The sequence below is a fragment of the Phalacrocorax carbo genome, chromosome Z (genome assembly GCF_963921805.1).
Source record: "Phalacrocorax carbo chromosome Z, bPhaCar2.1, whole genome shotgun sequence".
In the NCBI taxonomy this organism is placed as follows: Eukaryota; Metazoa; Chordata; class Aves; order Suliformes; family Phalacrocoracidae; genus Phalacrocorax; species Phalacrocorax carbo.
The window spans coordinates 61,053,642-61,078,968 of NC_087548.1; the positions used below are offsets into that span (position 1 = coordinate 61,053,642).

General features: G+C 42.5%; 1 protein-coding gene across 3 annotated transcripts in view; it reads right to left on the bottom strand.

Moving 5' to 3' along the window:
• PJA2 (praja ring finger ubiquitin ligase 2) overlaps positions 1–12,143 on the bottom strand; it is a 33,495-nt gene extending 21,352 nt beyond the window's left edge. Inside the window, exons 1-2 of one of the 3 annotated variants that reach the window (XM_064438299.1) lie at positions 12,001–12,076; positions 7,134–7,198 (exon numbers count right to left, since the gene is read on the bottom strand). In XM_064438299.1, coding sequence (XP_064294369.1) covers positions 7,134–7,152 — 19 coding nt within the window. In that variant the 5' untranslated portion in view covers positions 7,153–7,198; positions 12,001–12,076. Of the gene's footprint in view, positions 1–7,133; positions 7,199–12,000 lie in introns of all 3 variants that reach the window. The other 2 variants (XM_064438297.1, XM_064438298.1) reach the window with 2 other exon arrangements.
• Between the last annotated feature and the right edge of the window lie 13,184 nt (positions 12,144–25,327).

A 25,327-nucleotide genomic window follows, 5' to 3' on the forward strand; every position in this document is an offset into this window, starting at 1 on the left:
CATAGCATGCAAAAATCTTTAAGCTGGGTGCAATGCACTACATTTTTTGACCCAAATTATTCTCTCACATACAGAGTATCTCACCACGTATTCAACTGTTTTTGAAAGATACATCATGAGGTTATTATTCCTGGGAAAATTTTCTTACATCAATATAGTGAAAGCTTTTACTATTTACTGAAAGTTTGGATATCACATCTGGTTTACAGGAGACGTTAACCTCTACCTAGGTACAAAATTTCTCAAAATAAGAGACGGACCCATGCATTTATTTGCCTACGTGCCTAAACCAGGAAGCATTTAGCCTTATGAATTCAGAGACCAACGTACAAGAAAACCTTCAGGCAATCAAGTTCCTGAGACACATAATACCCTCTCTCAGGTCCTCCTTCCAGGCTAAAGCAACCGTAAAAGTGTGTATTACTCTATCTTCTTTCAGACACTCAGTTTAGTAGGCTAAAAATGTTTGTACGCGCACCTCCATCCTTTCAAAAGGCTACTACAGTCACCTGAATTCCTCCAAGGATGATTAGCAAATCATGAAGCAGAAAAGCATTTGAGATTACCAGAGCTGGATTAAAAAAAAGAAAAAAAAAACAGAGGAGAGCATCACCGATGATGCACCGTGCACAAACAGTTAGGCCCAGCCTTTCCCTGGCATGACTTAATCACCAGCACAGAGCAGCATACTTCCTCTTTACTTCTACAAAGACTGCGCTAACGACCCCCCTCCCTAGATGGAGCAAACTACAGGCTGTAACACAGAAAGCCTAAGAATGAAGACCCAATCCGACTTGCATAACCCACTTGTCCTCTCCCACTGTTTTTCCAGGAGTAACACAATGTTCAAGATTAACTGTAGATGCACGCATCCATGCACCCACTGAAGCCCAGACATCCCTTTACTCTCCTCTTCATTACCTTTCATTCTCCCCTATCCTCTTGTCTCCCTCACGTCCTGTATACTAGAAAAAACAGGAAGCAGCTCTCAGGGATCAAGGAGTGTTTGAGTACAACACTACTCAAACAAACCACCATCACCCATGCAGATGTAAGACACGAACTGTGGCACACATCTAATGCCTGAACAGGGCGATGTCAACTGCAGGCACGCTGTGGTTATTCGTGACTCCCAGAACGGCTGTGACCTACCTGGACAGCACCACTTAGTTGGAGCAGAGGCTAATCCGTAGAATCAATCACAAAAAAGTTACATAAATTAAAGAAATAGCAGTTTATCTAAACCAATTCTGAACACCTGAACAAAATCTTGCCTTTTATCCAAGAGCTGAAATACTGAAAGCCTTCCCCTACATACCTAGCAATCTTTGCACCTTAACAGAGCTTCATAACTTCCACTGGAAAAAATATCCCTCAACCCTGGAAACCTCACAAGGTCATTTCAGTTAAGTATTCCATCAAATTTACCTGGACCTTGTTTTCACCTTACTATGTCCAATTTTATTTCCTTGGTATCATTCATTTACACATACAGTCACCTCCTAGGCCTACTATATACCTCACAGGTGGAAAACAAAATTAGGAGTGTGTGGCATGGGGAGAAGGAGAGGCAGGGGGAAACAAAGGGAAGCAGTCAGGAAGCAGTCCAAAGTGTTTTTCATCCCAAAAAGGGTATGGGGAGGTCATAATTTTCTGCTGCAGAAGTTAACTAGGTTTTAAGACATGTAAAGTGAGCTTCATCTATCTCCAAGAAGTGTTTTTCACTCTCTTAACTCCTAACTTTTTCCAGTCTTCCTCAGATTATTCCCAGCATATGCTGGTCTCAATCTTACCAGCACTTGACATGAAAGGAAAAATAAATCTCCTTTATCCTACTTAGCTGTTCTTTTTTCATTTACTCCTATGAATTACAGAAACCATTTTCTTCCACAACACAACAACAGGATCTCACATTCAAAGTTTGAAAAGGGAATGCATGTAATACTGACACAATTACTGTTTTCTAGTTTACCATCTTAAAAAAAACCCCTGCATTTACTCCCAAAAGCATATTAATGCATTTGGCTGTGAAATGGGTGAAACTTAAGACCAGCTCACAGTCTTGACATCCTCTCCCTTACCTGACTAATTCTGAACCATAATGAAAGCATATCCCTGACTGACTCAAAAGTTGCATGCAAAAATATTCACATTCTCTTTTAAATTGTATTATCCAATATTCTTTATCTGCAACCAATATTCTACATCTCCTCTTTCCTGCAGGTATTGAAAGCTTCCACGAGCAGATGAATTAAAAAGAAATTTGAATTAGAATGGAGAATTTTCAGTTTTTAAAGCACCACTCAGGATGGTGGAGAGATTACTCCATTTCAGTTAACAGTGGAAAGGTACAGAATAATCCCCAAAACGGAGAGAAATATTTCAATGTTTGAAACAACGTATTACTGTCACAATTCCCCTCTCTTGCCACTGTGGGCAGATTAACACTGAAATTCTTTAGAAGTTTTATTATGCTCACAAGCTTCAAACTACATACACTGGCAAATTTCCACTCAATAAATATTCAGTGAGACCTCACCTTCGCTGTCTGGGATTTATCTAAACATCAGAAAGCTGTATGTCATGGTCTAAGCCCAGCTGGCAGCTGAGCACCACATAGCCGCTCAATCACTCTCCCACCCAGTGGGATGGGGAAAAGGATCAGAAGGGTAAAAGCGAGAAAACCCATGGGCTGAGATAGAGAGTTTAATAATTTTTAAAAGGAAAAAAAGGAAGTAATAAAAAGGAAAAGAAACAAAAAACCCAGCAACTCACTGACTCCTGGATGGTTTCAAAGTAACAGCAGCCTGGCCAACCTCCTTTCCCCACCCGTCCTATCGCCGAGTTTGATGCCGTATGGTACAGAATATCTTTCTGGTCAGTTGGTGTCAGCTGTCCCAGCTGTGTACCCGCCCAGCCTCCTCACTGATAGGATGGTGAGAGGCAGAAAAGGCCTTGATTCTGTGTAAGCACTGGTCTTTAGTAACTAAAACATCTCTGTGTTATCAATGCTGTTTTCGGCAAAAAAATCCAAAACATAGCCTCACACAAGCTCCTACAAAGAAATTTAACTCTATCCTAACTTAAACCAGTACACATATCCTATGCAAAAATTACACATTTTTCTATAGGATCAGATTTATTCACCTAGAAGTTCCTTCTTCAACGTCTTTAACAGTGACTTTAGGCTGCTCACTTGATATCTGAGAACTCAGCCATGATTGTTTCCATAAGCAGTACCAGCTCAGCTAGAGGTACACTGAAAAATGGAATATGCTTCAGGGATTTATTTTCCAAGCATTTATTATTGTCTTTTCACTAAACTTCCAGGTCATTTTGCACTCTCCTTTGAGCTACAGATTCCACTAAGTCAGTGTTTTTACTTAGTAAAGTTCCTTCTCTTTGCCCAGGGCTGAAAGTAGCCTGTGGTCCAAGTTCAATAAGCTGGCAGATTGGCCTACTACTGAACTCACTTTAAATAAAAAAAAACCAAAGTTTTTTACCTCTCAGATTACAGAAACTGATTATTGTCTTAATGACTGAAACAGCAGCTGGTTGCACCTTCAAACAGATTGACCAGGACTCTGGAACCTCAGTAGTGCGAAGGAACCTTTCAGTCAATATCAATAGGGTATTTCTTCCAATGTGGACCTAACTTTGGAAATACAGCATAGGCAATTGAAGATATCTGAAGACCTCTGTGAAAACAGAAAATGTTTATTGTCACCTTACCCACTTCAATGACAAGGATAGCATTAAATGCTATTTAGAGAGCTAGAACTTCAAAAACACTGAGCTTTTCACACTTGTTAAGTCACTTCAAACTAAACTCAACACTGTGCATGCACACTTGATGGCAACATGTTTATTCTTACACTACTAACCTGACCCTATCAATTTTGATACAAGCAGAATCAATGCTAGTGACAGTAAAATAGCAATAAAAGGCGCTCTTATGACACCAAGCATATATGGTACCAAAATTAGGCATTGACATTTTAAGACAGTTCACTGCTCCCCTGCTATACTGCCCTCACCTGTGCACAGCCCTCCCCACATGCTTTGCAGCCCTATCCCCAGAGCAAGGCTATCTGCACAGGCTTTCAGCTCCAGAGGCAAGAAGAGAGAGGTCAGAACCAGACCATGCTCCCTCCAGCAGCAGGGCTGGAAGACACAGTGACAGTGCACAGAGTCAGTCATCTGGTAACAGTCAAGAAGGCGGCAGCTGTGCATTCCCAGGGCTGAAAGGGAGGGAAGGGATTTGGTTCTGGTGCACCCCTCCACTGCAATTTTTATCACAGGCCAGATTCCCAGTCTCCAAGAAATATGAAATCAGATCAAAGAGTAGTAAGAGATTGCTCTTTGGGAAGACAGAAGGAAGATCAGATCACCAGAACGACCCCAACTCCCTGACATTTAGTAGCATTTTAATGTAGGATGCTTGGTGATGTGTGGAACATATTTGTGCTTAAAATATAAACAGTAATCAACAATTTAGACAACAGAAACTCTAAAATGCTGCTTCAGAAAAAAAGCTTTCTATTTCAACAGAAGAGAGATGAAGATAAATTTCAAGCAGGTTTTGAGTCTTTTTCTTCCTCTTACTGATGAGCACAACTTGTCTTAGCTCAATGCCATACAAATGCTTAAGTGTTAGACTATTAACATAGACTCCCCTTGGAAATGCTTGAAAAGGTAATAAATATATATAAACAAAACACTACTAGCATCCACCTGCACACACATATTTTAAAACTAAAGACCCCCAAAAGCAAGATCATTGCAAAGTGTTCTGATACTGATCCAAGTCTCTTACAAATATTAAAAGAGAAGGGATGACACCAGCACGCTGATAGCAGCTTCCTTCCACTTTGATACTGAACAGTTTCTGTTCTGCATTTCCCTAGGTTTGCAGTTTTGTATGCTTTTTGTGCCATAAATGAAAAACTGAGGTTCTGAAATATTGCAGTCCATTAGGCAAAAAAATATAAATAGTTGAATTTCTGCATTTATCAAGCATTAGTCAACATGCAGGCTAAAAGAAACAAGTCCATTAGTATTTTGGGCATTGATCACATACACCTAATCTCAATGACCTCCTATAATCAGCATATACAATTCACATCTCTATCAAAAACATGAAAAATTTTGCCAGACTTTAAAGGGAACAGCTGCTGGAACTATACAAACAATAGTGAATTCAAGTATATGCAGGAAGGTCTAAATAGTTGCTCTGAATGAAGTGCATTAGATATTTTCACTGGGAAAATAGTATTTGGTGAAGTCATGAAGAAAAAAGAGACAAAACTATTCAAGTCAGAATTGGTTTTACAAGTGGAGCCCAGTCACCACCTTCCATGTAGAAGTTCTGAATGGACGAGTTGCTACAAACCACCATCTTGGTACAGCTCCTTTCTTTGAACTGCCTCCTGGAGTTCAAGTTACTATTCCTTCATCCAGGCTCTGCTGACCAACATATGTATGTTCCAACATCCCTCTATACAGATGTCTGCCATGTGTTCACTTCAGCCAAGGAGCCAGGGTTAGGCTGGGTTACTCTGATTAGGCTTCAGCTGTGGTTACAACAGTTGGCTGTCAAGCTGTAAACTGGACTAGTGAACTTACTCAGCTATACCAAATCCCCTTCTCTGAGGGTCTAAATCTGTCTGTTTTTTTAAAGCTCAGCAGATAGTGGCATTATTGCAGCTGAGGTGGTAGGACTGAGCCAGATGCAAGCAGCTTAAGGCAAACTCTGCTGCTGAAGCTCCTGCACCCCTAAGCCATGGACCCACTTTCCCTGGGGACTGATCTGTAATCATTCCCACACTGACCTTTCACTGTCTGAAAACCTCTGACTATGCAGCTATTCCAACATTAAACTCAACTTCCAATTATTTTGAGTTTCTTTGCACTGACTTGCTCCTATTTTAGCCCAGCTCTTTACTTTCTTACACAAAATTGTAAATAGTTTGAACGCATCACTTTCTTGACTTTGACTCAGCCCTGACTTTGGTACAACATGCAGCTCTGGCTTAACACAATAATTCCTTTTCCAGTTTTTATCCTGACGAATAGCTTCCACAGAAATTCCACATTAAATCTCACCTTGAAAGAGAGAAGATTAAGTAAATGAAGTACTAAAAGCTTTTAAAGACAAGGACGGTATATGTGTCATGTACTAACCAATTAAGAACAAGTCCCACCCTCCCTTAGAAAGTCAGCATTACAACTTAAAGAATAAAATGCCTAACTTTGCCAGGAGCCCCTGTAGCGATGTGTTCTGCTAATACAGAACACTATTACAGGCTGCTAATAATCAGCTGAACCTTCGACTCTCTCTCCTTCTCCAATATCACAAGTTTTCATTTCTAAATATCTGTACTAAACTAAGGACGTGGAAGTAGTAAGTTTTACCTACTGCTTCTCAGGGGATATCCAGAAGTTTAGTACTTATTTTTAATAAAAGGTGTACTGGTAGTCTGTCTCCTTCTCTTCCTCCCACTCAAATGACTCATATACTAAAACAAAAAAGCACCAACCCCCCCATATCTTTCCTCTCTTTCCTTTGCCTCTGACTTTCACATTTCACATGTCTATTTCAGTTCCAATTACTTTTAGTGGAGGACACATCTCTCTAGAGCTGAAGGACAGCAAAGAGAAGCCAGTACTAAACAAAACACCAAAATTTTTCTATAGTTTAAGCAGATAAGGTTCACTTATTTTTGCCAGTGCAGATGACATCAGCATACTTAAGTTAGAACAGACACTTCTTTTCTCCCCAATAAACACAGAACATAAGATAAATCACAAGGTGGAAGTTCAAGTACTTGAAACCCTGACACAATAGATACACACAATTTGGCAAACTATCAAGCCCAAAGATGTACTTTTGTATTGCTGCTTTCATCTTATAAAACTGTCTTTATTAAAGCAAAGTTAGCCCAAGGCATGTAATGAATCCTTATCCACTACCAAAAGTAGTGAAAAAAAAATTTAAGTAATTTTTTGCCTGAAAAACAGCAAAAACTCACTACTTTAAATTCTTTCTTTTCCTTTCATAAGGAGAATTCTGTATCTTGGATACAAGGGTAACAAAAGCAACTGATCCAACCAACAAAAACAGGACAGCTTACCAGAAATCAGCTGGGCCATCAAGACTTAAATTTTCAAAACAGATTGTGAAGTGATTCAAGTATACCTGTGAAGAAAGTGAAATCATTCTCAAAAAGAGAGGTGCAGGATATTCTCGTCAAGTGCAAATAAACTTCCGAGCAAATAACTAAAGGGGGAATAATTACCAGTGTGCAGCTAAGCAGAAGGGCAGCAGAGGATTATAGAGGACCACAAGTTACAAGACAACACTTCCCTCTGTTTGCCGAACAGCAACGTATGGAGCCATATCAAGAGTGAAGGCTACAAGACAGGAAAATTAACCCTTCTTTCCTGATCGATGATGTTGAAATCAGATCTAGCACTCTGCATATAGTTTTAAGTACTATACTTCAAAAAAGATCACTTTTAAGTGGCAGCAAGGAAAATCTCCCTGACACTTGGAAAAAACACATAGAAACGACATAAAGGAAATGTTTCTACTGGTAAGAATATCATATCACTTAAACAGATTGCCTGGGGAGTCTGAAGAATATAAGTCAGCAATGCAGCCCAGAGAAAGGGTTTCAAACAAACACCTTGTGTGCAAATCACTGTGACAAAGGGTTGGGAGAGAAGAAAAGCTTCCTCTCAGGGTAACTGTCTGGGGTCCCTACCAGCCCCACAATCATTTCCCTAAACTAGCCCTCCAGAATTTCAGATATTTATTCTGCTCCCAGGGCTTGAATCGCAATCATACATAGCTATGTTGAGGTGGAGGGAGAAATCAGTGTGCTTTTTTTCCCTAAATCCCTGCTGTGTAGAGCAAGAAACAACCTACAATGTGACTCCCAATCACTATTTACCTGCTTTCACGTAACTTTGAAGATAAATCACAATTTCTCTACTGATCATCTTCTCTATTTTTACACTTTTTCCTTTTTTTAAAAGTTTCTAAAAGGTTACAAAATTGATATGCATGGAATTATACTGATTTTACTGTGTATGGTACAAGTACTTTATTGTTTTCATCATCTCCTTTTAAAAACAACCACTTTCACTTAAAGCACCTTATTACAATCTTGGCAACGTTTTACAGATCCATTACCTAGGAGCCAATTTTTAGGCCACAAAAATATTGTTGCAGATTCCTGACTCTGAGAACTGTTCAATGTCTTCCACTACAATTTTTTTTAAACTGTCATCAAGCTACAAGTATCTTGTTCACCAAACATTTGATGAAGCCACACCTATTTAAGATGTAAAGTTGACTACAGAGCCACTAAACCAGAAAGTGAGTTCTGCTATTATTTTAAAATAATTTGGGTTATGGAAACTTCTCTCTCGATTGTTTCGGAAATTTCACCTCTGACACTAAGCTAATGGGGTAGGACATTTTGGTATAACTGATTATCACTAATCTGAGCACTCACCCACAATCCACCCTCAGAATCAGAACCAGTTGTCTAGCAAAGTAGAATACAAAGTATCAATAAGTTGCACCATTTGACACTCATACCAGTTATCACCTTGGATTTTCTTCTCCCTGCTTAGCATGTACCAGAGAGATACTGCCGATGGTACAGCAACCCATGAAAACCACAGGGGATTTTAGCATCTAAACAACTGCAGACTTTTCAGCTCATGTTTAATAATTGTAAGCACCTGTGAAACGACACACACCTGTGTGCCAGCTGAAATTCTCTCTGCCTCCACAGTCACATATTTAGTTACCTGAAATGCTGTATAAGTGTCTAGTATCAAAAAGTCACACTTGCCATTAATCAAATTTGAAAAGCTGTTTTAAAAGTATTCAGAATGATTAACATCATTGGCAGCAGAACTTCTAAATACTTTCTCCCACTGTGACACGAGTATTTGGCAATTTACACGGCCATCCATTCTGTCATCCTTGCAGAGCAATCCACTCATTACTAAAAGCTTATTATTACATTCATTCCCATATAAATAAGTTACAGCCCTGCTCCACAAATACCACAAAATGAGCCAGCCAGGTGTGGCCTGTAAGGCAAATGAGGTTCTTGCAGGACCTACTATATTTTACACTTTGACAACTCAAATAGGTGCCTCTATATTAAATGTGTACAACATTACTCCAAGCACTTCAGGATACTCCTGCAATAAACAGCATGAAGTGTGTTTCATACAAGCTCAAGCTATCAAAACTACAGAAGCTGAAGTTTGAAACACTGATGGAAAGTACCATCGTAAGCTCAGGTTAGTGTGTCTTTTAAGGACATTCAAAATATCACTTCTCCACAGATGCTCTGAACAGAATGCTGAAATTAACTAGCATTCTCCTCCTCCAGAGGTTTGGGTTTAGCCCAACCCCACATTCAAAGTTATTTCTGTAACTTGAACATAGTTTCAAGGTATCAACTGAAGATTTTAAATACATTTGCCAACTGAAATGAACTTGAAGTGGACCTTTGGGACCTACCTGCCCAAATACACTACTAAACATAGATATACAAGACTGCTGAAGCTTCAGTATCTCTCTGCAGTGGAATCCATCAGATTTACACCCCTACCTGTAAAAATGCAGGGGGAACATTAACGTATCAGTGAATAATGAATTAGAACAAATCCACTCCCCACTTTTTGTTCAAAACCTTATTCAGAAATACCAGGATAAACCTTCATTGAACTATAAATTTTATGCTTGCAACTCCAGTTACCTCAGATGCCAAACACTACTTACACTGCAAGCTATAAGCCAGGGACTGTCTGCCTTACAAATGTATTGTCCTCTGTACAATGGGATTCTGGCCTCTACTGCTGTAGAGGACAGTAACTTTTTGATTTATTCAAGCCTTCCTAAGAGACAAAGAATCGAAACAAACACTCCTCAATAAGTGCTACAGACCACAGGGGAGATTACTATGTAGAAGTGGTAGCAACGCCAGCTTAACTTCTTGCTACAAATACACATTTCATTACAAAGTTTTTTGCTGTATTACAGAAAATATTTGCTGAATTAACCTAATACATCATATCGGTGCTTTCCATTTGCTATGATAAACTGCTTTTGCAGAAGTAAAATTATTTGTGGGAGCAGCTAACTCATCAAGGCCATAATTCATAAATATGTCTTATTTTGATGAGGCTTTGATCAGTCAAGAACTTTTGCACACTTCCTACACTGCATTACAATTCACTAGTGGCAAAGGAAATAAAGCAGACTTATTTCACAGAAGTTTCCTGACACTGCATTTTAATGCAACTTCAAAATGATTTTTTCTGAACAACTTTTCCCAGACATTTTCCCTTCTTTAATGGGTGAGAGAGAGCAGGAAATCAATTCTGTGCAAGTCTGACTCAGCTGCAAATAAACTTATTTTATTACACATATTTGCTTACATAGATTTAAATATGCACGCTTCTCCTAAATGAAATTCACATCTATAAAGTACGTATTCCTCATGATTCATGCATTAACAGAGAACAGTAACAGTCTGACAGCCCTCTATTACTACAGGACATGATTTTTTTTTTTTTAGCATAAACAACAAAAATCATCATACACAGAGAAGTACAAATCAAGAACCACACCAAAAGAATGAAGTATCTGGACACATCTGAGTATAGAAAAGGGACCTAAATACAGTCAGCATTCAGAAATATCCTGTAAAGTCCTCAGCACCACAGTTAAATTATCAGCTTTTTATACCTGTTCATCTTTGTACACCATACAGACTCACATGCTATGTAACTAATGTATATTCTTTGTAAAAAGTGTTACTTCAGCAGCAGCAGCCAGTCAAGCATATCTGCAGCAGATAGCATTCTGAGAAAACTCAGTTCCACTGCAGTCAGCTCAGCTGAAGACAAGCAGTTCAAGTGCAGCTATTAAAGATTTAACACCAAGGTACACATATGAAACACCCTCAAGGAGGCTCTCATCCAGGTGCAAAACCCATCCTGTGCAGCGTAACTACATATTAATGCATTTTCGCTTGTATGTAAGAAAACACATGCTTTTTAGCTGATGCACATTAACGAGTATCTTCTGGATTCCAGGCCCAAGACATACTCCTCCTGTCCCTGAATGTGGGGGTGGTTCTGCTCACAGCCGGCCCAGACCACCTCTCCTTCAGCAAACAGGTAGCGTGAGTGCTTCATAACAGAGTTCAAGCAAGGTCAAGTGGCTCAGTTTAGGTGTGGGCCCGCTCACACGCAGTTTTATTTTGTTTGAGGTAGCACAGGCAGAACCGACCCTGCCCAGTTAGCAGGACTGCTCCCAGACCCCTGCTGCCCCGGACGGGGAGAGAGCCCTCGCCCACCGACAGCTCTTTGGCCTCAGCCCCCTGCAGCAGGCTCGAATATAATGTGACAGTGACTCATTATCCCGGTATCTCAGTGTTGGAGGTTTTCCTTTTTTTTTTTTACCAAAAAACTATCAAAAACCAAAAAGACAAAACCAAAAAGCCTCCGAACAACCCAAAAACTTTGAGCTGGAGGCCTGCCCCGGAGCTGGGAGCCCCGCCAGCTCCCCCACGCCCCCCGCCGGCCGCGGCCCCTCTCGCAGGGGGACACGCCGGGCATCATGGCCCACTGCGCCGGAGGGAGCCGGCCCCGGTGCCCTCTCGGCGTCCCCTCCGCCCACCGGGTACGGTCCGCGCCCTCACAGCGCAGCCGGGCCAGAGCCGGCCCCGCACCTCGCCGGGCCCCGCAGGCCCGCCCCTGAGGGGTGGCCGCCGCTCCGCGACCCCAGCAACCGCCTCGGGGGCCGAAGACAGCCAACGCGCGGCTCTGCCTGGCTCCGCTATCGCCCTCCCTCCCCAGCCGGAGGCCGCATGCACAGCCCCGGGCTCAAGCCGAGGCTGGCCCAGGCACGACACGCAGCCGCCCAGGCGGGCCGAGCCGGCCCCCGCGGGGGCCCGCACTCACCCCTCCCGAGCCCGGCTCTCCCGCCTCTCGCAGCCGCCGCCTGCGGGCTCGCGGCCGCCACTACAGCCAATCCCGCCACTCCACAGCCGGCGCCGAGGGCCAGTACTTGGCCCGGGCTCATAGGCGGCGACCAATCCCGACCGGGGGGGCGGGAACAGAGGCAGTGTGCTCGCCTCTACCGCCCACCGACGGGCGGGGCGGGGCCGGGCGGGGCCGGGCGGGGCCGGGCCTGGCCTGGCCTGGCCTGGCCTGGCCTCGGTGGGGAGTGGGGCCCGGGGGTCCCCAGCCCAGCTTACGTTAGCCTAACCTAGTGTAGCCGCGCCCCGCTCAGCCCCGCCCAGCCCGGCCCAGGGCAGCCCCGCGGGCACTGCTGCCCCTTACCCCGCCCTCAGCCGGCAGGGCGTGCTCCCCGCTGCTGCCTGCTGAGGGCGTGGGCGCGTCGCGACTGTACCAACTGAGGGGAGCCCCGGGGCGAGAGGGCCCTGACCCGCTCTTCCCGAGTCGTGCGAGGGGGGTGGACACCTCCGAGGTGATCGGGAGTGGTGCGTCCAGTTCTGGGCTCCCCAGGTCCAGAAAGATAGGGAACTAATGGAGAGAATCCAGCGGAGAGCTACCAAGGTGATCAGGGGGCTGGAGCATTTCCCTTATGAGGAAAGGCTGAGTAACTTGGGTTTGTTCAGCCTGGAGGAGGCAAGACTGAGGGGAGATCTTATCAATGCTTGAAAGTGTCTGAAGGGTGGGTGTCAGGAGAATGGGACTGGACTCAGTGGTGCCCGATGACAGGACAAGGGGCAATGGGCACAAGTTGGAACACAGGAAGTCCCAGCTAAACATGAGGAGAAACTCCTTTCCTGTGCGGGTGCCAGAGCAGGGGCACAGGCTGCCCAGGGAGGGTGTGGAGTCTCCTTCCCTGGAGACATTCAAAACCCGCCTGGACACGTTCCTGTGCCCCCTGCTCTGGGTGTGCCTGCTCAAGCAGTGGGGTTGGACAAGATGATCTGCAGAGGTCCCTTCCAACCCTCACCATTCCGTGACTGATCCGGTGATGGGGCATTGCTGGCCCCAAGGCCACCGTGACACCCAGTGTGACTCATCACTGCCATCCGCCACCGAGCTGCTCACTTAGAGTGGTGTTCCTGGCCTTTATTTCTTGTCTGTTACTGAGTAAATTACTGGTAGCCTTTAATCAGTTGCTTAATCATGCAGTGTGAGATCAGCTGTGGGCTGGTCACTTACCTGAATTTAGAAGATTTACTGTTCAGAGGCAGACAGAGCAGTTTCACATTTTACTGCAGGGAGGTGGGAAAGGGTGGCACACAGTAGGACAGAAAGATTTACACATAACATCAGGCGATGCACATTGTACTAAAGAGGGAGATAAGCAAAAAAACATACTTTACTGAGGAAACAAAGACAGGGGCAGAGCAAGGGAGAAGGAAAAATAATGGCCTCACATGAGAACTGTGTTATGTTTTGTGCATACAGAAAGCACGAGGAGAAGCTCACAGCATTTGGGATGAAGACAGAGCACAGACTATGCCATACAAAAACAAGGCCAGAGAAGACATGCTGCACATTGTCTACAGCAATGAAGCTTCACCTGTTTTCAACTCTACTACTATTTTTATAGATTTTGAATATTGATTTTTATTAATAACATTTATCATTCCTCAGGGAAATCTCTCATTATCAACTTTGTGTAGAATATTTCAACTAGCATACTTACATTGTTCAACACTCTTGCTAGTGTAAGCATCCCCACACTCTGTTCCAATAATAAACAGAGCAGTTCTTGCAAAAAAAAAAAAAAAGTATTAGATGATGGTATCCTTGCCTGCTTCCATCTACAATTAAAGTTTTTTAATTGTCCAATATTACCATATTGGGTACACTCTAAACATGTTAGGAATTAATAATTTCTGAACACCAATATCTATTTGTCGAAACATGACAACCAAGGTCGAGAATAAACTTCATCCCCAAAAAAGAAAACAAGTGAACACTGGACCTAATGAGATGTGATTTATGTGAATGTGTCCCATATTCCTGCTGCCACTCAGCAACAAGAATCCCTGGTCATCCATTTTCTTACAACTCCTCCCCTCCTCTCTTGCAGTTTGAGTTCAGTTCTCGCTCTTTGGCCATTCTAGCCTTCCATGTTCCTGTAATTATTTTTCACATCCCTCCATTTTAAGCCAAACAAGCAACAGGGCATACTGTGGCTGGTTACTAGCTTTCTATGTGCTGATCTGTGCTTCTGTGAATTGCTCAGCTGGTATGTGCATGCTGACTGCTAGCCAGGAAACTATAAATGGCTAACTGTAGAGTTCATGCTCAACAGAAGCACTGATTTTGTTTGCTTTCCTCTGTACATAGCTGGTAATTTTTGCAGAACCTACAGAAGCCTAAGTATGTTGAAGATGGTCACCTGACTAATAAGGATGAAGAAAAAGCAGACGCATTCAATGCTTTTTTTGCCTCAGTCTTCAATAACACTGACAGACTTTGGGCTGCCCTGAGTCTGAGAATCACGACTGTGGGAACACTGACTTTCCATTTGTGGACACTGAAATTGTAAGAGGCCAGTTGTACCACCTGAATGTTTACAAGTCCATGGGGCCAGATGGGATTAATCCCAGAATACAGAAGGAGCTAGCAGAACTACAGTGTGTGTTTATGCACATGTGTTACATCTCCAAGTTTTGGCACAAAGTCTAATTTGTCAGGGCTGTGAGTGTGAACCCCTCTGGTATTAGCTGGGAGAGTGAAGGAGTTCAGCTGGCTGAGATCAAGATGGACTCCTTCACCAGTGCAGTGAAGAAAGCTGGAAGCAAGGACTTGGCCCTCCTTTCCCCAGAATGGAACCCTGGGGGTCATTCCTAGCTGTGGCTTTATCACTGGTGCCACAGCTGTGCAACAGCTGGTCTACACCCAGTTCCAGACCTCTGCCAGTCTGGCTCTGACCTGGACCCACCAGCTAGGCTTCCCAGTTCAGCCTTACACATGCCCCAGCACTATGGCCTTGGCAGGACATCACTGGAGTGTGTCTGACTGTGATCGTCATCTCTGTCTGTGATCCTGACCCCTGCAACATTGTCGGCGTGCCTTGCTGTCACACTTGGCTCCAAGCTCACCTTCCTTTGCAGAGCGGCCCCAGGCCTCGCTGTGCCCTAATGCAATTTTGGTACAGTGTTTTGGCAAAAGAAACAATTTTGGAGTTTGAGGCTGACTGTTGTTTGTTTCTTCAGAGAGTGATCTCAAAGCAATAGAGATAGAAGTTTAATTTGTAGAAGCCAGGTAAGTTAAGAGGTCTGCTGTGTTATGATTCTTGGTATTATGGTAACCATTAAGTTCAAAAACAAATCCTGGCCTCGTCAAGGAGAAAGAGCCAAAGTTTTGGAAAGCTCCTCAAAAGCTCAATAAAAGTGTCTTCTGAATTTGCACAGTGCAAGGATTTCTGCTGCTTTGAGAAGATAAGGATCACTATTCCCAGGCTCAGAGAAGATGAAAATTACCTTTCTTGAGCAGTTGTAATGGAAAACGTGCCTGTGTCTCACAGTCTCCAGCCCACAGCCTGGCATTTTAGCTTAAACCATCATGGAAGGGGAGTTTGTCTTAGCCTATTGGTGATCTGGCAGATGCATTTATAATTCTTGAACCAAATTCCGCTTTCAGGTGCAGAGATGCAAGTTCAAGAACAGACATTGTTGATGCATTTTTACTTCTGACTGCATTTCTGGCAAAGACAGTATGATCCCGGCAGTTGTGCTTGTGCAACTGACAGTAAAGTTTGGGCTTTTGTATTTTTTTCAAAGTTTGAAATGATTCTTTCAGCCTCTTAATTGACACCCTTGAACACAGAACTGCTCAAGACACTCCTTTCCCCTTCTTGAACTACGGAAAAGCCTGACTTGAGAGAAGGCAGATCTAATGCGTTAAGGCACTCTTTCATTTAGTGCTATGGGTGAAGGCTGGATCCCAGAATCAGATAAAACTGTAGGAGTTTTACAGTTGCTGCAAGCATGTATTTCAAACCCATGTATGTAATAGTTGTTCAGAAATTACTACAAAAACTATTACTTTGAAAACTGCTTGCTTTTTGAGAAGATGTATCTATTTGTGTCAACAGAGGATTGATTTTTTTTTCCCCTTGAGAGAGTGAACTGAGGTTTTTCCATCATCAGATACCAAAGTTAAAGAATCCCTAGGTAGTAGAGTGAAACCACTGTGTAGGGCTTTGAATCAATGGATTCAAATGTAATACTTTTCACTATTAATTCATAATTTTTTCCTTACTGAATCTGGGTACTGTAAAGAACTTTTTAAGTATGCCCACAATCATATGTTCCAAAATAGGTCCTGGCTTAACAAATGGGCATAAGCCTACTTTATACAATAATTACACCAATGGCGATCTTTCCTGTAGGTATTGTGGTTAAGATTTTCAAAATAGATTCTGGTCTCTCAAACCTTTTAGTGTGCAGTTTTTCCCAAGCTCAAGACTGAATCTTTACAGGTTGCTCTGTGCAGATAGTGCTCTAGTGAGACTTCCTGTGAATGGCAAAAGAGGAATTTGGACATCTCCCTGTAGATACCTGTCCCGTATTATGTAGCCTCTGCTTGTACCACCCTAGAGAAACTAGGCCAACTGCCTATCACTGATAACATTGCTGCACAGAAAATACCCCAGGGTCCTTCCTCCGCTCCATAGCAGAAATGTGCTGAAGTTACAAACTCTGCACTTGCTTTGGAAACAGAAATTTTATCCCTTTAATTAAAATAAGTCTAAGAAAGGCAAATATTGCTGTAATGAAAACTGATTTATAAAGAAGGTAAAAATCTGGCAGTTCTCAGATACAGCTTCATCAAGAACTTAACTGATCAAAAAATTGCTGCTGACTACCTAGTAGAAAGTTAAAATATTCAAATTCCATGGTTAAATATGTCATATCTGCAGTTTGTTTTCCTAATTAATCCAGTTGTTTGTCTGCCTCAGAGCTTTTTCAGCTTCTACGTGTTTTGAAGGCAGTGAGCAGGACAGACTTCGCCGTGAGAACAGCAGCACAGTCCAGCCCTTGTGGGATAACTCTTGTGTTTTATCAGCACCAGTTCTTTCATGCGCAGGAGACCAGGCCCGCCAGTTCTTCTCTTCATAGAACAACTGATTTTAAAATGATACAAACAACATAATTAACAGAGGGGCTGAAAATTCAGAATGTAAACTTTCCAAATTAAATAGGATGGCATAATTCATTTGCTAGAGATTGATTTTTCACCAACCAGAATCTGTCTAGGAGTTATTATAGGAATTATCTTGCTACTTATCTTCATTCTGTTTCAGTAACAGCACCTGTAAGATTTTATTGATGTAACTAGTAAACCAGATGGCAATTTTGCTAAATCTTGGAAAAAAATGATTGATTTTTATAAACTCATTGTGTCGGACAACTTGAAAATATTAAACTGGATATACATATTGACCTACTTCCAATCAAGCCACGTTGTTGTATTTGTTGATAATCTACTGTACTATTGATTGCTAGATACTTCCCTATCCTCCAGGAACTGCTGGCAGTGTTCATATCTTTTATGTGTAAAACGTCAGGAGATCATTGGCAGAATCTGAGAGTTCTGCGTAACTTCTGCAACTCTTGCAGATCATGCTGTGAAAGCCAAGTCTATTTTATTTATTCTATTACACACTTCAAGCTAATTTGTTTCCTGGCAAAGAAAGTGGAATATCTACAGTCTGAATTTTCTTTATTTATTGAGCTCATAATCTTCCCTGGCCAGTCAGAGTCCCTTTTCAAAGTAAGCCAGTAAATAAGAATACAAAACAGTTATCTCACTTAAAACAATTGCTTTAACATACAAAATTATGCTCAACTTTCTCTTTTTACGGCTTCTGTACACTCTCAAATAAAATATGTTGATTTTTCTCAATAACAATATTTTAATGTATCATCCAGAAAATAAACAGGGAATGAATTGTTTTCACTGCAGCAACATCTCATCTAATTTCAAAGGATAACAGTCTACCAACAACCATTCTACCTTTATAGGCATTAAGTTCAGATATTTTCCACCTATCGTGTATAGGAATGGAAAAGCTACCAGTCAGCTCTGATTAAGAAACTGCACCACAGGACAGATTTGAAGAGACAGCATTCAGTTCTGTGTGCCCCAGAGATAACATTAAGAAATGAGATCCAATACTACTGTCCATACATAAATCAGAATAGAAAATAAATATGGTGGTACTAGTCTGGCTGCCTGCTTTCAGGAAGAGGCTTTAGGGAGAAACAAACCAACAAATCACACAGAAGGCTGGCTTGCAGAATTTCCCAAGTCTTATCTCTTATGTTATAATAAATCATGGAAAATACTGCAACATTATTATATGTAGATAATTTACCGATTTTAGAAGCTCATTGTTCAAAGTGAACATAGAAAAAATAAAGGCCACTATATACAAAGAGAGTTAGAAGAAAAGAAAATTATGTATCTCACAACATTTGCAGACCTCAGCAATTAACTTTGGAGTGTCACTCACTTCAGCAGACATTCCTGAAAGAAAACCTGGTCATCTACTTTGCCTGTAAAAGCTCTCTAGAAGTCCTTTCAGCAATACCTTATACAGCTAAAAAAATTGAGTGAGTGAATATTCTGGATGGTTTGCAAACCAATGTGCATTACCAGCTTTTGGGGGTCTTATTACACAAAATTTAAAAATGATACTATATGCTTTTGAACAGAAAAAAGTTAAATGCTGCTTTCCAAAACAAAATCTGAAAGTTTCACCTTATGAAACCATCACCTTATCTGTTAATTTCTAAATGGATCTTTTCCTAAATGGACACATTTCTGCAGAGGTTATTATTCTGAAAAGCTGTTACTTTTAAAACAGATACAATTTTTAAGCACCCCTGACCTGCAATCATGTACAGACCTGGACCACTTCCTTAGCCTGTATGAATATGCATACATCATAGCACAATGTGAATACTTCCTGTCTATTACTATCTGTTTTGTGTTTTCTATTTTTCAGACAAAACATAAATGTTTGTACCATCCCTGAAGAGCTCATGGTGTAAAGGTACTGAGCCAGGGGAAGAGAATTCAAACAGTACAAGAGAAAAATGTTGGCTGGTGACTGGCTGCATACACTTAGGATAAAGTTTTAGAAATGGAAGGATGTTTGTCAAAGAATTCAGTACGCAGTGTGTTCCTACAACTTATTGCTAATGGTCAGCTAGCCTCCTGTGGACCTCAGTTCAAATTGCAGCCAATTATTACAGTGAAAGACTATCCCCCTGCTTTCTTAGATTGTAGATCTGTAGAGGATCAAGGGGTGAATTGCACTGCTGTCTAATGGGCCTGTTAGCCAGCTATGTCAAGGTTTCCAGCAGAGTCTCCATACGCACTTCACCCCTGCCATTTTTAAGAGAGCAAGCTAATACTAAAGGATAACTCTAAGTATCTCACACAGCCTACAGGTTAGCACAATACTGCAAAGCATCCAGCTATGAAATGAGACAAAACTGTGAGGTTTTGGTCAAAGCTGAAGGTGTTTGGTGGCAGATCTATGTCTCAGGACTTGAGCTGCAGAGGTGTAGGGGCAACATCAGCTGGCTGCCCCCCAAATCAATTCTCAGAGGAGGCAACTGTAGCCAATGTGAAAGGGTCAACATCTTCAGCTCTGGAAGGAAGCCACTGCATCTGGGTAGCTTCACACAGACCCAGCTTTGTGAGGCTGGTGGGTGGGTAGGGCTGTAGGGCACAGGAGGTGGTGGGCCAACCCTCGCCGAGGTCCCAGCCACCGTGCCTGTAGCCAGCGCCTGTGCGGGAGAAATTACAGCCAGCGTCGGTGCCTCAGCCTTGTACTGCAGCCATTTTCAAGGATGTTTTTTTTCCCCTCCAAGCTTTGTCCTGTCGAGTACCCCTGAAGCCCCAGCCCCGGAGAACTGCCAGAGCACCGGGCAGAGGTCGCCGCGCTCGGGCGCCCGAGGGACGGCAGGGACGTGCTTCACCTCGCAGGGGACTTTCGGTGAGGAAAGGGAAAGCCTCCCCTGGGAACGGAGGCAGCAGCTTTAGACCTGTAGTTAATGAACTTGATTGTTGCACGGTAAGGGCGGGCCCCTGACTCCCCTCGGCTCCCTCACGGCCCGGCCCCGCGGGCCGGCAGGTGGCGCCGCGCCGCCGCTGCGCGGCCGCAGCCCCAGCCCGGCGCGGGGCGGTGGCTGTGGGGCGCCCGGCCTGCCGGGCGGCGGGCCCGGCCTGCGGCTCCCCTCTGCGAGGGAGGAGGAGAAACTCATTCCCGCTCCGGCCAGCGGCGCGGGAAGAGGCCACGGCGGGCTCGCCGCGCCGAAAAGCCCTAGGGCGCTGCACGGCACCGGGGTGGGAGGGGGCGCCATGTTGCGAGCGCGGAGCTGGCGGCCGGTGCGCTGCGCCGGGCCGGGCCGGGCCGGGGGTGGGCTATGCTGGGCCGGGGTGGGCCGTGCCTGGTGGGGCGTACGGGGGCCAGCGCCCCTCCGCCAGCGGGCAGGTGAACCTCCGTGCCCGTCGGTGCAGCGCCTTTGGGACCGGCAGCGTTTGCTGTCTGGAGGCCGTCTAAACGATGCGCAACTCCTCTTAAAAGAGGAAAAAAGAAAAGGAGCGTAAGATTCAGGAACTCCGAAGTAGTCGGGTATTTATAAATAAATACAAGGATTTAACTTTCTTTTATAAAGAGCCATTAATTTGTAAACTCCCTTCTTTCCTTCTTGAAGTAATGACATTTTCCCTTGATATCATACAATCCGCATGGTGTTTACGGAAGTTCTGATTCTGATACAATGCCAGGAAAAATAAGCCATTAATGAAGAAAGTTCCGTTCCCAGGCTTCACCTTCAAAGGACATCATGTCCAGGGACACCTTACACACAAGTAGAAAATCAGCAAAAGGTGTGGGGAGGCTCTGGCAGCCATGCAGAGCTACACACGTTTCCGTAAACTTGGTGCTATGGTATTATTTTTGATGCGCTTATTTAACACTTTAATTGCTTAAAGGGTAGGATTTGGGAAATACAATTTAATCTGTATTTTTCAGAATGTGGACAGTATCCAAAGCATTATGATACAAACAGCTTAATATGCTGCAATTATATGACACTACAGTGATTTAGCTGCCTTTTTTTGTGTCCACACAGGACAGGAATACAGTATCAGACAGCCAACTCATCTGCTACGTCACAACGTAAAGAGGATTACACATACAGATCACAGCTCTTGATGTACCACAGGAATATCTGACACAAGCAGTTTATATCTGAATTAGAAATGCTATCGAAGAACTGTTTGGATAATTCTGTGACAATTGTGTGGGTCATGTCTTCAACTGAAATGCAACGTGGAGAGTAAGTCCATTAAGTGTTTGGCTGCATGGATACGCGCGTTGCTGCGCTAGGAAAGGCAGTAACAACAGCACATGATGTCACTCCTTATCTCTAAGGCCTTAGCGATAATCCACTGCTGCAGTTGCTGTGAGAGCCGGACATATGGTTAAAACCCATAAAGGCAACAGTCCAGAAGGTCAACAGACATAGGGCTGACAGGTTAAAACTTAAATGTGCTGAGAAGTCTGTAAACTGGCAAGCTGGAAATAAGTATTTGGTGTATCCAAGAAGGGAGAAAGGCTCTTTTAGAAAGGCTGGTGAGGATTTTATTTTTAAAAAATATTTTTGTCTGGTGTTTTTTTAATGGAGAGCCCAGTTTGTGTGTAGTTCTTCAGCTGAGTAAATGTCATTAAAGTAACAATACGACTTCAATCTTCTAAAATGTGAGAGAGAGCTAGAAATCATTTATGTGGCCATAGGACTTTAACTCTACCTTAGGCCAGGGAATACTTAAGCTGTTTCCAGCTTTCTGACTTACTGACTTCTGGATACTCCAAAGCATTTGACTTAGGAGGATGCGAGCATATGGTGAAAACATCTATATTCAAAGTGTGGAGGCTACTGTGTAAAAAAGGAATGAACACACTAGCATTAGGTATTACTTCAGAAAATTTTTAACTCTGCCACTCTGTTTTGATGCTCAAAATAGGTTTTTAAACTAGAGATAGGTTGTTAAACCCAGAGGTTGTTAAATAATACTAGAATCTGATTAATGGCAATTCTCACAGTTACAGGCCCCATTTGCAATTAGCAGGTAGTGTGGGCAGCTGGCAAAATGTATTTGTTTTCTGTCTGGGGTGCTCACTTCTTTTGGAAATAACACCAGAAAATGCTAAAGATGCTGTGTCACAACAGGAAGGAATATTCTCAGGAGACTGCTGCTTGCTTGCTTGTCTTTGACTTCTCTCAGAGCAGTGGAGTCCTGGATCTCAAAATATGCCTCTTTTGCCACTGTCAGCACAAATTTCTGTCTGAGTGCACTGTACAACAGTGTTGAAGTCTTCTGGCCTGTTTGTCCATACATTCCCTTTAATTCCCTTTTGTTTTCCTTTTAACTCCTCTGTCATCTTCTTACCTGCAGAACTCTGCAAACAATCTTGCCACTCGGACTAAGAATAGAAACAGATCACCTTGAAATGACTCCTCAGCCAGTTAAGAATGCTGTTCGAAACCACCCCTTTCTTTTAAAAACCTATACAGATTTTCTGCAGTTTCCGTCTCGGATGTAGTCCCTAATTTGTCTCTCTACATCACTTCCCTTATTTTTTATTTCTTTTTTAATCTGCTTCCTTTCTTTTTTTCCTTTGCAGACTGTGCAAGCCGTTAATGTCAACGTTTTCTCTCTGCATTTCCTGCCATCTGTATCTTGCTAACTTCCCCCCCTCTTTCAAACTGCATTGTTTGCCATACCTCCTTTTCCCATGTCAGTACCACTAATAGCTCTTTCTCCCTCAAGTCTATCTGCTGGAATACTTTATTCACTAAATTGCACTTTTATATAATTTCTGCAATATATACCTTATACTGACTTTCACTGCTATATTCAGTGTGCAGTGTTTTCTCCATACAGATGATAAACAGAGAAAGAGGCAAAGCACATTAATCACAAGCAGCCGGGGCTTTGTGGCTGAGGAACAGTTTACCAAAGTGGCTGACAGATGGCTCTGCACTGTAGCCTGTTCATTTCATAGTTCTCAAAGGTCTTCCGTACCATCCGTGTCTTCCAAAAGTTGACTGACTTGTTACTGGGAGCAGGGGTCCGGTAACAGCTGTGGTGCCCAGCAGTGACACCATTCCAAAGGTCGTACTTTACAGTCTGCAAATTACTGCTATCACAAAGGGACAAATGGGTAGGAATTATGAAGAGTCAAGAAGGCCGCAGAGTGCTGTCCTAAGAGCTGAACAATTTGTTCCGAATTTCCCCATGGGTGTTTAGTCTCCGGTTGTTCTCTTGACCAAATATCCCAACTAGGGATATGTCTGCTCAGGATAACATAGCAAGTGCTTTCCACAGAGATCCTTCCAAGGTAAGTTATCTTCTGAGCATTTTAGTGAGGAACAAAATGAAACAGAATGGCCTTCCTGTAAAATGGAAAACCACTTTACAAGAATACTGTTTAAAATAAAATAACACTGTAAGTTATGCTTTTCTGATATTGTGCTGGTATTTTGTGCTGTGTGGTGGTATGCCAGTCTTAGACACAGTGCTGCCTTTGAGAGAAAGCACACCAGCAGCAGTTCTTGCATGTGTTTTGCTACAGATTTGGTCTAACAAATTCTCGTTTCCCATAACATTAAAAAGTCTCTTCTTATATCTGTACAGCACATGGAGTACTGTTATCGTTTTAGCTGTGTGACAGAAAGAGGTGTGCCTAGGCGGGCACGCACTATTTAGGCCTTCAGAAGTTACGGGGGAAAGGGTAATAATAACACTTCAAATTTAGAGTTTTGACTACTTTCACACAGAGTTTGAGGAAGATCAGATGGTGCCCTAGGGCGGGAAGTTTCTTTGTTAATTTTATTTATGTGTGTCTGTTATACGAGCTTGTCATGTAATCAGCATACTCCAAAAATCTATAGGAATGAAACTTGGAGAGCTAATTGTTTTCTCTCAAATGATATTTCTTTTGTTATGCCATCAGTCAGACCCATCATCTTGTAGATAGGTTGTGAAGTATGTTTTTCAAATGTTTATGGTATATAACCAAATTGAATGTGTTGAAAAGGAAAAAAAAAATCTTAATGTCAGTAAACAAACTTACTGTATAGCCTTGCTGTATTTGAAAGGTTATATGAATTTTGAAGTAAATCTAAGATATACTTTTGCTGTAATGTGTTACAGAGGTGCCCTGACTAGGTTTGCATGAGCCAGATGGGCTATCTGAAACAAGGCGGCTAAAGCCAAGCTTCATACGGTTAACTTCCCCTTTAAAGAGACTGTTTACAGTGGACTGAGGTAAACTGAACCATTCGCTTAGTTAAAGGAGATATTTCTTGAACTATGTTTTTTCTCCTTAAGCCATTTGCTACAGGAGTACTTGTGTTTTCTTTTGAAGCAAATGATACTACTCTCAGAGCATTGTAGTTCCAGTGAAAAAGGACCATTTCAAGTTTTAATGCATAAAAAGGACATTTGACTTTGTTATAATGCAGCCTGGGATGTGGAAGAAAGGGGGTTTTAGTCCATGGAGAAGATAAACAGGAACGGTTATCAGAGGTCAAATGTCATCTAAGAACGCTGACAAAATAAAATAGTATTTCATAGAGTTCCTTCATGACTTGCTGTTTTACTTTTCTGTGTAACTATAAATAAAGTACTGCACTGTATCTTGTTTTAAAATACTCCTTCAGAAAAGAAACACAATTATTCCATCTGGTATATTGCAAGCACTTTAGAAAAAGTGATGCAAATTGTGATGTATCTCAAAAAAACTATGTAAATTACACATAAGCATATACACATGCAAATGCTAGCCCATATCCCGAACAAGCCTACTCAGCACTACAGCTGTCAGCATGACAATGGTTAAAACACACATTAAACAAGGAACTTCATTTAAAAAAATGATGCTGGCTATTTGAACTGTTCTGTCCTACACCTATGCTTCACAGCTGGACTTCTCTTGGCGATTTTCCTCTGCTCTCTTGTCTGGCTTCTCTTATATAAAAAGAAAAAAAAAAAATTCACTTGATCCCTCAAAGGTGAGTTGTAGAAGTAGGAATGACCTTCCAGAGCAATGGGAGGGTCAGATCTCTCCGTTAGTATTATCCCATCCAAAAGCAGTATGAAACAGAGCAAAAGTTAAACCTATTCAAAATTCTTTGTTTTGAGTCCCGGCCCAGTAAGCCCACTAGGCCCTGATGCTGACTTGTGAAGGACTGTGTTTATGCAG